This window comes from Ammospiza nelsoni, chromosome Z (assembly GCF_027579445.1).
Source record: "Ammospiza nelsoni isolate bAmmNel1 chromosome Z, bAmmNel1.pri, whole genome shotgun sequence".
In the NCBI taxonomy this organism is placed as follows: Eukaryota; Metazoa; Chordata; class Aves; order Passeriformes; family Passerellidae; genus Ammospiza; species Ammospiza nelsoni.
The window spans coordinates 40,889,529-40,902,319 of record NC_080669.1 but is presented as its reverse complement, the minus strand read 5'-3'; the positions used below and the strand labels follow the sequence as shown (position 1 = coordinate 40,902,319).

Here is a 12,791-nt window from a genome sequence, read left to right as displayed (position 1 = left end):
ATAGTATCACTATGTTTTCATTTAGCTTTGACCTGATTGGGGTTTTTTTTGTCAAAAGATTTTAAACCTAGGCAATGGAGTCTCAACATAGAAAATATTGTAATGAGGTTAACAAGAGAAGTATTTTCTATCAGTTCCAAGATAACACAGCAAATGTATTCAAAATACAGAATTACAAAGCAAAGAAGGAAAGGATTGAATCCTCTTGCAAGTGGACAATCTACAATAGTATCCGACCCTGAAAAAGGAGGAAGGACTATATGCTTCCTGTTGGAGGCACCATGGTTAGGTTTTGCTATAAAAAGAGATTTTTCATCTGATCATTCACACAATTCACTACAGCCCATGAGTACTCAGAATATCCAATGAGTTGCGACGAGCAAAAAAACCGGATCCAAAACTCAAAAACAACAACAAAATTTAATCTGTACTGCTTGAGGTAGAGGAGAAGACAGAGAAGTTGGAAAGAGAGATATCATACATTAAAGTTTTACATATTTTACATGTTTCCTTAGTATAACAAACAACTGCTTTCTTTCAATCTCAAATTTACAACCTTCAGTATTGTAATTGTACAACCTTCAATATTGTTTTATTTCACTAAGATTAAACTCGTATCTGTGACAAAAATGCTACTAATACTGTTCCATGCACCGCCAATGTGTGTAATCCTTTTTGATACAAATTATTTTCATGGTAGCTGAATGATGAGATTGACTTTCTCTTACAGTCGAGTTTAGGTCAAGGGAAATTCAGGTGATGACATTTAATATGAAACCAACTAAGTGTGAAAGGTTATAAGTGAAAGATCTTTTTTTTCCTGCAGCTTCCTTATAGGCAAACAAATGAATAATGTATTCACTGTAACATCTTCATTTGATCTACTCAGCTGTAAAATATGAACATTCTCAAATCTGAAATCATTCAGACATCTAACACATGCTAATGAACCAACTTTGTTTCTGCAGATGCAATTAAAATCCTCATCTTTATCTATGCAGTCCAGGTTATAAAGGCTGATACCAGGCTGCAGGACTGCATAATGCAAAAAAGCTAGCTAAACAAAATGACGACATGAAAATGGAAAGCAGAAAGTCTGAGGGAGAAACAATCTTGCCTTGCAGCAGGAATAATGATCAGGCTGCCAAGACACAAAAGCAATCAAAACAGAATCAAAGGAGAAAGAGAAACAAAATTAGCAAAGCTCTTAATCCCTAATGATATGTAACAGTGCTTATATTTCATGTTTGAAATCTCACATGTTTTTCTTCTACAAGAATATGCTATATAAAAATGATAGCCCAAGAAAAAGTAGCAATGTAATGCCATCACTGGGTTTTTTCCCTGCACAGGGATTCCCAGTGCTGCCTCACCATCAATACCATTAATTACATTACATGCAGCTACTGTATTAGAAGTGGTAAGTGGTATGCTTTATTCACAGAGCTGCTGACTCTGAGACTGGGAGCTGAGTTATGTACTGGATAGCTGGTATGTAATGCTCTGCAATGAATGCATCAGATTCAGCCTATGAACACAGAAGGTGCTAAATTATGCACAAAACCCACACAAATGTAAGCATTGAATGCATGAGCAATCCATTGACTAGAATGTCTAGTTTCTTATTCCACTTAGAGCATGTATTGCTTCTGAATGCTAATCACTTATGGGGGTGATTACTATTCTGATCAGTGTTTTTTTAGGGTGCAGCCAACAAAGGCTAGAACTAGCTAAAAACTCTGCTAGGCAATTACTGGAGAGAAAGAGAAGAATTTCATTTAGCTACATCAAAACATCCTTCTAGACAGTGGCTGTCTGTGGCCTGCAGTATTAAGATAAATTTTCAAGTACTTAAATATACCTTTTGCAATGGGCTGCTTATTAGGAACTGATTTTTTTCTTTGCTCTGGTGTCATTTACCAGCAATTTTAATGAATTAATTAGTGAAGAAATGGGCAGAATTGCATTTTCTCAATTCCAAACAGGCAGTGCCTGGACTAGACAAGGTCTGTAGACCCAAGATAAAACTAAAAATTCTGCTAAAATTACCATATGCTATGTACTAATTGCCATCAGGTATGTGAAAGCAGTGGTATTAATGCAGGTTGAATTTACATGTGGGAAGTGATTCTATAATTAGAATGCTATACATTGCTTGAACTGCAAAAAGCCTACTCTACTTACAGAAATGACAGAAAGGGTAAAAGAGTAAATATATATGTTTTGGTAAGCCTCCAGAAAGGAATGACTGCTGCCAAGAGGTTCAAGTTACATAATCATTGCAATTATAGGTATCCAAGCATATGAAAAAGACATCAATGCCAACACAGTACAGCATTAGACTTCATGGTGCACTCCACCCTGTTCCAAGCTGACACATGCTGAAGTATTTTCATTTTGAAATGGAGCTCATCCATGAACTACTGAAATATCAACTATTATCCAGTTACCCCTTTAAGATACTTTTACTGATTCAAAACCGGTCTGGATGATAAATCTTCTGTCCTCCTCTGTAATGTCTTTCTATATTACTGAACTCTTCTTGATCCCCCATCTATATGGTATTTTTTTAACTCATTGCACAGAGCCTTCGATGCCTTAGCTTTTTCCACCTTCCACCTGCAGTCCTGCAGCCTGCTTCCCACTTGCAGCTTCCTGCCCCTTCACACAAGCTTCTAGGACAGAGTGCCTCAGAATGGCTGCAGCAGTGTTTGTTATTCACTTCCTGGGTTTGAAAACTCTTCCACTGCAATTGGCCTGGACCCAAGGGAAGTGATAACCACTGATGTTAGAGTCACCACTTCTTTCTCCCAGTTTCTGATTTCTACGTTTGGTTAAGTTTCTGGTTTATGATATAGGCCACATAAATGTGTTTGCAGAGAGCTCAGCAATGAACCAGCTGTGCAGCACTCTGCCCAGCCAACGCGTGCTCCCAGCAATGGTAACAGAACCACAAACAACCCGTGAGAACTTCAAGTACCTCTTGACACAAAATACTGTTACTGTAGAAAAAGTTTGATAGAGGATCCACCACTGATGGCTAAATACTTGTTTGTCTTCCTGACTGGCTGCTGCTGCTGATTTTTCTCATTTCTCTTTCTCCCCATCTTCCTCTTCTGTTATTGTCTTTTACTCTTTCCTCTCTAATAACAACCACTCTTAGAATTGATAAATGCCACCAAATATGGACCCACTAGTAAATCTTCATGCAACACACCATGATCTGTCACTACACTTTCTATCACTTTCTTTATCTTATTAAAAGCCTAATTACTATTTTTTATTTCCCTTTACATATAGCACATATTTTACTAAAACTCTTCTAGTAATAGAATGTATAGTTTAATTATTTGAATAGTATCATGCTATTATCAGAACAATATCTGTATGTTTTAGTGCTTCACTTTCCTAATTTTACTTCGGTCTGCAAAATTGAATTTGAAATATGACAGGTAATTTTGTATTCTGTTATTGCATGTGCTGTTGTAATTTTCCTAGCTACCAGTATGTGCTCAAAAAAAAAAAGAGTTTCTCAAGCAAATCTTCATTGATATTAAACAATGGTGAATTTATACCATTTAAAACTGAGAACTGAATGCTGTTGACATACACTAACTTCCTCATTACAGGATGATACAATCATGTTCTTATTACTACAGAGGAAGTAATTCTTTTGGTCACCTCATAAGATTTCCAACATGATTAAAAAAAAAAACAACCGTCAAAATTACTGAGATCAAAAAATTAAAAATTTTCCAGAGCATAAAAAAAACCTAAATAAATGTTGTGACTTGGTAGTTTCATAGTGAAAGCAAGATGTCCTAAACATAAGTACTTTTTGTGGCACTTTAAACTTGTGGTAACCTAAAAATCTCCTCAGTTTTTACACATATAAAGAAGACAGGCAAACATACATGAAGGAAAAAAAACACCACAGACATCAGTGGTAACTCAGGTACAATATTTTTAACCTTGCATAAGTTTTCCTTACCCTGGACCTCTCCTCTAGTTTTGTCATCATGACGACTGTTGCACCTTGTTGCTCCCACATCATTCTCCAGAAGTCGCCAAAGGTTTCAGGCAGTGCCCCCTGCGTTGCTATATAAGCATTCTGCTTCCTGTATCCATCTATGTAGTTGGCATTGATATAGTCACTGCCCGGGATGCCTGCAAAGAGAGGAGAGTGAAAACACAGGGCACAGCCTCTCTGCCATCCTGTTTTACAAGGGCTGAACAATCCCACGAGACTGGATTTGATGAATCCTGGCTTGCTGTGTGTGCCAGAGAGTGCATGGGTACTTACATGTGAGTGTAGGCCATCTGTGGAGTCAAGAGGCATGGTGGTGTCTATGGGAATAACAGTTCTTTTGAAACAAGCGACTTTGTGTGATAAGAAGTATAAAAGAAGCCTGAAAATCTGTATCAGGCAGAGAGACCTGGGGGTCAACACAGCAGCATTTAAAAGCTGGTCTGATGCTACCTGCAGACAGCCAAAATATGGCAGTGCTACCTGGGACAGAGCCCTTTGAGGATTCTCAATCAGACACCCTGAGTAGGCTCCTCAAACATTCTTGTTGAGGTCACTGCAATTCCTTTAAATACATAAGGGAAAAAAATATCATGAAGACTATTAATATCACTGCTATATTAATTTTCTCCATTAAATGCTAAGATAATTATGAGTTTTATTGTAACAAAACACATTATGTAAGTCAGATTTAAGAAACAGTGAAATTTTCTATATGGTGTATGCAAGAAATAAAGACCGTTGCAACACTGAGTAAGAATTAAAAGAAGTGAGATCCAGGACTTGTGTGCACATGGGAACTACACCATTATTTGCTTGAGGCTCAGGTATTTTGGACAAGACTTATGCAGGAACTTTGGCTGTGCCTACCAGACACATGTCCATTCTTAGAGCCCCATAGGAAGCAGGCCAGCTCCCAGCTGCAATCTGGGTAACTCAGGGTGTGCCACAGGATGCCTGGATTGGAGCATGCTGCCTACCCAGGCCAAGGAGGGGTGTCAGCTGTAGCAAAGGTCACATTACTACTCTGCACTAATACAGCAGGCATGCTCATGGAAATGAATAAAATTGGACTTAAAAATCTCAGGCCACTACTGAATTCAGTAGGCAGTGCCCAGCTTTTAACTCAGACTGCATGTGTGCCGAAAGATAAAGCACTGAGGGAACCATTGTTATGTTCCTGCTGTTGCTTTAACTGATGACTAGAGAAAGAAATAAGATACTCATGTGAGATCTCAGTGCTGGCTGAATAGCAAAGCAGTGTTAATTAGCTGAATATAATCATCTGCAACTTAGTAAGTTTTGTTGAAGTAAGTGACAGAAGTTACTTATTTGAGCAGAAATGAATGATTTATATTTATGCAGCCAATGTGCCACGCACAACTCTACAACCCCAAAAAATGGTAAGAGGCTCCACAAAATCTTTCGAGAGTCAAGATGATGATACCAGCTCCAGATTTATTCTACAGCTATGACTGTTTTCCCTCATCAAAGCAAAAAAATTGAGTTTCTTTGTCTATGAAACAGAATAAATTGCAAATAAGTATTTCCCAAGATCTTTGTCAAAAACAAAATCTTCAAATAGATTCTGATGCATTATCTCCTGCTAGTGGTCCCAAATCAGGAATTACTGGAGCTGCACACTCCTATCTTTCCTGACTATAAGTAGCACACATCTGAAAATGTCTTCCAAAATATTTTTAATTTGAATGGAAATTAGGGGTAACTCTTTAAAATGGACTGTTTCTTTTAAGCTACAATTTTAATTGTTTCAACACATATTCAGAGTAAACCTGAATGTTTCATTCCACTACTAAATTAGCAGTGAATGAACTCACAGACTAAATGTCACAGTAAATAAGATCCAATATAATCTGGAAATTATTCAGATTACGGGATACTGTATCCCGTAATTTCTAGTAAAAAAATTTGCTTTCATGCCCGATAAAGTTCCATATACGTTCTTGTTTCATATGTTCAAATCATATTTAAACTAAATTTTTAATTTGTTTTTACTTTCTGTATACAATTAGAAGAAAATCCTGACAAAATACTTCAGAGATAGAAAGACCTTGTGACTTCGGGGTTACAAGAGAGGCAGAAAATGGCACTCCTCAGGCAAGATGCAAGAATGGACACAGGCAGACTGTCTGACTGATTTGACCTGACTGAAAGTCTCTTCAGGAGAAAAATAAAACAAAATAAAAAACTTGTTAACCTGCATAGTCCATAGCTGAAAAGCATGATTCCCCTCCATGAAAGTCAGAAAGTGGAGGTCAAAAGCATCACTCTTGTAGATCTGAAGCTGTTTCACGTGACACTTCTTATTGGGGATGTTGGAGTTAATGATATAGAAAATGTAACTGCTAGGCACAATGTTGTATTTTCTTCCTTTATCAAGATAATAAAACTTTTTTTCACAAAACAGATGAGAAAGAAGAATGAAGCCAACAGGAGAAATCTACACCAACTGGGTATTATTACCAAAGGAACTGAGAAAGCTGGTAAGAAATGTTTTCTGCATAAATTAGAATTCTATTATGATGCCTGGTATCATACTTTGAAGCACATGTTATAAATAAAAGCCTGAGGAAAAAATGAAAAACAACACTTTGTAAAGTGGTTAAATGATCTTCTGGGAAAGCTGTCCTCTGGAACTGATAATGCACAAACTCAGTGTGAAAATTAAGCATGAGAACTATTGCAAGCTGTTCCCTAAAGAATGATCTTTACAAATTTTAGCAACCAATACTAGTACCGGATGTAAAAAAAATCCAGAATCCTGAAATTGTAAATTCATTTCTATTCACTAATTTGTATTGAATTTATTGACAAATTATATTAAAATATATAACTTCTAAATTAAATAAATTCTAGTTCTTTCAATTAGAATGAAGGAAAGCTTCCAGATTACACCTTCCTTGATCTAAGATTCAAGTCAGAAAGAATTAAGATTAAGAATTACTGACAAATGCAAGGAAGATTTCTTCAAATATAGACTAAAGTGGAAATTTTCACTTTGTTTCTCCACTTTATTTATTTATTATCTGTAAAGTGGACACGAAAAATTCTGTATTTCCTTTTAGCTAGAAAAATTAATTTTCAAGGCAAGTCAGCTTCACTGCACCAAATGAGGATATACTTGGGACATGGACATGAAATTCCATTTACCACAGGCCCTGAGCAACTATTAATGAATTAACCAATGAAGTTTCGGGGGGGGGAAAAAACAACAAAACATGTTGTTTCAACACTTGCACTGAGCTTTGCATCAAGCATTTATTGCTAGCAGAATACAGTACTGAATAGTACTGTACAGTACTCAGTAACACTTGATTTGCTGAGATCAAGAGAACAACATGATTCAGAATGCTCAGCTCCATTTTCTCTCTCTCACACAGTATCCATTAGGGATGTTCTCTGTTCTCTACCCATTCTCATAGTCCCTTTAAGTATTGTACCCATTTCTCACAGAGTCTCTTTTCATCACTATTTTCATGCGTGACCTCAGTTTCACATCCTGCTCCAAAATCCTTAAAGCCCTCTAGGGAAGGTGCTTCATCATGAGAGGACTAATGAATTTGTTAAAAACAGCAAATACAAAAATTGAATATCTGTAAATACCTACAATGACAAAGAATAAAAAAAAAAATAAATCTAAATATTAAAATTTCCATTTCTGAAATTACTTTTCTGGCCATAACCTCATTCTGAGCTGAGAAAACAGAACAATTTTGTGTCAAGTCCAATAGTGCAAAAATAATCAAATGACAACCAGTCTGACTGCAGTACAATGAAATCCTGCAAACTTTTGTTAGCTGCCATAGCTTGCAGGCAACATACCCACAAGCACAGCAGCAATTGCCATCATTACTTAAATTTGGGCTTCATAGTTAAGAGAGGTCAGTTGTTCTGTAAAAGCATGGGTCAAAAAAGGGACAAAGCAACCAAATTCTGTAAAATTGATATGAACTTTACCTAAGCCTTTTGGCATCAGTGGGATTTATTGTACCTTTAGGATGGCATACTTGAAGTATAAATTTAGGGTAATCTATGCAGTATAACCTGAACTTTTTAAGTTTCATGAAAGCAGAGACACAGTTTCTGCACAAGAAGTCAGTTAAAGACCAAGCTCCTGAACCATGATTCTACCACAATTATTTTCTAGTAGCATTTTCAAATATGGTGATGAATGGCCAGAGTCTGCAATCTTTTAATTTAGCCAGACAGGAGTTAAGTACAATGGGGGAAGAATAAAATGAGTAGTTTAGCACTAAAGACAATCCACTTTTAAATATCTCAAGAGAACAATGTTTAGTTTTTATATAGTCAAAGTGAATGAGCAATGAAATAAAATTAGGCAATGCCACAATTAAAGTACAGAAGATAAAAAACCCCATGAACTGTATTGCTCTCAATTTATGCTGAGAATGCATGAGCTGAGATGACAGTACAGCTTACTGCAACATAGGCTCAGATCCACAAGGCTAATAATGTAGACCCTAGGAATGATTCACTTGATTTCCTGAAGAGAGTTATAACCTCAAATAACTTTAATTAGACTTCACATTTTATTCACAAACTGAAATCAAATAATGAAATTATTTCAAGCCTTCACAAAGGCTGAGTACTGAACAGCCTTTCTATTTAAAATAAATTAAACTATAAAGCTTTGTTTCTGCGCTGCTTCCCTAAGACATGTGCTTTTAGTCATGTGCATAAATAGTGTGAAGTACTAGGATTAAATTCTGTCATGCTTGTAAACAAGCTGGAAAAATACCATGATGAAGTGAGAGTGTTGATGAAGTTGTACTACTGTTTTAAATCAATGTCTGGTGTTTTGAACAATGCCAGAGCAAAAACCACAGGCTCATTGTGCATGTGTGAACAAAACAGTGAGAAAAATCTAATTTATATAAGAGGCATGCATCAGGTTAACTATAAAAGAATGCAGATCAGGCCACTTACTGTCCTCTCTTTTTCATCTCTTTCTCTTTTGCTTTCTTTGTCGCACCACCCCAGCTCTGCACCATCCACATGGGAGGAACAATGTGGAATCTGGGGTGATATTTTTTGTTCTCTCTCTCTCTTGCTTTGTCTGAGCCATACGGAACTTTATTGCAGGAGTGGGGAGATGTGGACATGTGTTGTGGCTTGTTAGCCAGCACCTTTGAGGGGTTAATTTTAGGAGGTGAGAGCTATATTAGTGTACTTGCTAGCCACCACATTTGTGGAAGCAAATTTTAAGAATGTAGAGGCTCGTTAGACAACACTTTTTGACTCTAAACAGTTGTCTGATTGTTGGAGTTAAGGCATGCCTTAAGAACAAAAGCACAGGAGACCTCACTCTTGGTCGGGCTTCTTTGTTCAGCCGGATGAGAGCTTACCATGACAATGTGCCCCCTGCCATGGGCTGTGACAGCAGCCCTGGTTGGCAATGCTGTGCCTGATGCCCCTGAGGACATGTTTGGCCCCCTGGATGCTCCCCCTGTGCTGGATGCTCCCAAGAACATATTTGTCCATCCCGGCTGCCAGGGCACTGCTGACTCATGTCCAGCTTGCTCCCTCAAGTCCTTTTCTGCTCTCCAGCATCTCATTCTCCAACCGTTTGTACTTCCAAGGTTGCTCCATCCCAGGTGCAGAATCTGGCACTTTGTCTTGTTGAACTTCCTGTGGTTGTTGATTGTTCAGCCCCCTGATTTGTCAAGGCATCTCTGTAGGGCCTCCCTGCCTTCACGGGAGTCCACAGCTTCCTCGATTTTGTATAGTTTACAAACATGGTTAGTATCCCTTCCAGTCCTGCATCCAAGTCATTTATGAAGATGTTGAAGAGCACCAGCCCTAAGGTGGAGCCCTACAGAACCCCACTAATGACAGGTCCCCAGCCTGATGCCATCCCATCCACTGCAACCCCTTGTGCCTGACCTGTGAACCAGTTGCTCACCCATCACATGATGTGTTTATCCATATATATGTCCATGTATGCCGGACATTTTGTCCAAAAACACAGACCATGAGAGAAGGTATTTAAAACTTAGCTGAAATAAAAAAAAAATTACATCAACTGTCACTCCTTAATCACCTTGGCCAATGAGCAGGTGCTAGGTGACAGTAACTAGTGTTTCTGTGGATGTTTTTGTTACACGAAATCTATATAGTTAAGCAGATAATCAAATTGAAATGGTCTAAGCACAAACCTGTACTTTAAGAAGTCACTGAAATATGGAGCAGCACTAAACCAATGAAGCACTCCAGCAGTAAATGTTTGTAAAATGAAGGCTTTTTACAAAGACTGAGGAAAATTCTCAACATATCATCCTAGAAAGATGAAGGAAAAGAAAAGATGGAGGATGAAGAAGGAAAAAGAAGTATCAGGAAAAGAGAACCTATAGATAGCTGGATTGTGAATAGACTGTTAGGAGGACTAGGAGAGTCTGGTGAAGAGGAAAAAGATGAATGATATGGAATCTCAAAGGGAAATGTTGAATTAGAGAGAATTTATAGACAGAAGACAATGCCAGAAAGGGATAGGCAGAAGATGCAGAATTAGGCCTGAGAAAAAATTGGATTGTTTAGAGGGCATAAGAGAAGTATTTGAAAGGAAAGGGGAAAAGCGACAAAAGTGAAATGTAAGTATGCAAATGAAGAACTAAAAGTGTAGAAGATCTGCAGGCAAGATGAGGAATTTGGAAAATTGCAGGTGAGAAAAGAAACTTGGAAGGTGACCAGCAGAAAGACATGGAAAAAAGGAGAAGCTCCTTTAGAAAAAAAAAACAAACCAAAACTCAGCATGAATTTGTTTTGTTTTGGTCTAAGAACTGTCTAGTATTAAGAAGTCCAGAAGGGAAATAAACAGATTGTTCTGTGCAAGTCCTCAGAGGCATAGGTAAGAGCATTGCATCAGGAAACGATCCAAAATGCATGACAGTATGTGCAGATGGCAGTATGTTGCACAATACTACAAAGCAGATATTTAAAACTAACATGATGTCATCATACTGTGATTATTTTACTGTTGTCTGAAACTGGGTTTAGTGATCTATTTAACACAGAGTAACACAGCAGTTAACAGACAAAGCAATCTTTTATTGAATAGAAATATGAATTTATACTCTAAATTATCCACTCAAAGAGATGACAAGTGTCTCTACTAATATGAAAGGAAATGGTATCTGGTTTGATATTTCCTGCAAAACCCAGTTTCAATATGAGTGTTCACATTAAACATGTACCAAAATCGTTAGTCAGTCAAGAACAAAGCCACCAAATGTTTTCTTGGAGTTTTTCCCAATGGAAAGTATGTCAACATAGTCAGGAAAAATTGTTCTGACTAGATTTTAAGGGTATCAAGAATGGCAGCATTTAAGTTATAGCTATTACAGTATCAGTAGGCTCATAAACCTACAGCTTGTCTCAGCATTGTTGTCAAGACATGCACCATGACATCTACCCTATGAAATCTACTTCACAGGGGCCCTAACACCATGAAATCACTTCACCCATCTTTCTGTATCCATATTCTTTATGGGTATTTCTGTATCCATCACCAAAATACTTTTGTTGTTTTTAAGGCACTCCAAACTTGTAGGGTGAGGGGCCATTCAGTTCCTATTGTTAGCAGAAAGTAACATTAATGCAATGTGACAGAGTGCAAATAGTTTGTGCAGGTCATGACTCTTCCATAGTTAGAGTGCTCCAAACAATTTCTAAATCTTACAATGATGGTCTGCATAATCAAAGCCAAATTACTGGCAACTGGCCATCAGACAAATAAGAATATTAGCAGCTTCTTGCCTTTTCTTTCTTGACCATTTGTATTACAGTCAGAGCTTTCTAGTTTTCTGGCAGAATTTTAAAGTCACTAAATTTCCCCCCCCCCAAAAAAATTACCGTGCTGAAATAGGTATTTTTTTTCTTTTAATAACTAGCCTTATACAAATACATCCACATACAAAAGACTTTTAGTCATTAATATCTCCTAAAAGAATCGGCAAGGCATTTTAAAATGCAGAATGTTTATCCATTCCCTCCCCAACCCCTGAATTTTTATTTATTTCTTAGAGGTTGAGGATCACAGATCTCGCTGTTTTAACTCAATCTGTTAGTCTTTTGATCAGTAAATTCTCCCTTAAATCCATTTGGATGCATATAATAAAATTCACTACATTCTAACATTCTGTCATTATACTTTAAAATTCCAAGTGTCCATCTCAGAAACAGCCAAAGACAGCACAACATGAGCTGATTTCAAGACTTCAATCAGATTTCAAGAACATGGGAACAAAATTTTGCAAAGTAAAATTTTCTTTTCAGGAGGAAAACCAAATTACCACATCCAACCTAGGTTTTCTCTCTGAAGAGAAATCTAATGTAATAAAAATTTAAACAGTGATAACAAAAACATTTCTGTGAAATGAGTAATTATGTTGTGGAACTCCATACTGTATGTAATTAGAGAGGTCAGGAACTTAGTGGGGATTCAAAACAAGGTTTTAACATGAGTTATGAAGGGTGTCAAAATAAATACTTTGAAAGTGTTAGTAAGCCTCGTGTTTCAGGGCTAATGCAATTTTTAACAATTTGATATTATCAATAGTTGGAAAGAATTAATTTCAAATCTGTGCTAATTGCTTCTCAAGACTTTCTAGTAATCACTCTGAACAGGCTACAGAGTTCTGCTACGGCACAAAACTGGCCTTGTGTCTCATTCTGAAGCACCAATTACAATATTCCTTATTCCTGCAACAGTGTTAAGATGCTAAAT

At 37.2% G+C, this 12,791-nt stretch overlaps 1 protein-coding gene across 1 annotated transcript in view; it reads right to left on the bottom strand.

The window, feature by feature from the left end:
- PTPRD (protein tyrosine phosphatase receptor type D) overlaps positions 1-12,791 on the bottom strand; it is a 358,636-nt gene that overhangs the window by 46,848 nt on the left and 298,997 nt on the right. Inside the window, exon 25 of the mRNA XM_059491826.1 lies at positions 3,992-4,167. Coding sequence (XP_059347809.1) covers positions 3,992-4,167 — 176 coding nt within the window. The remainder of the gene's footprint in view (positions 1-3,991; positions 4,168-12,791) is intronic.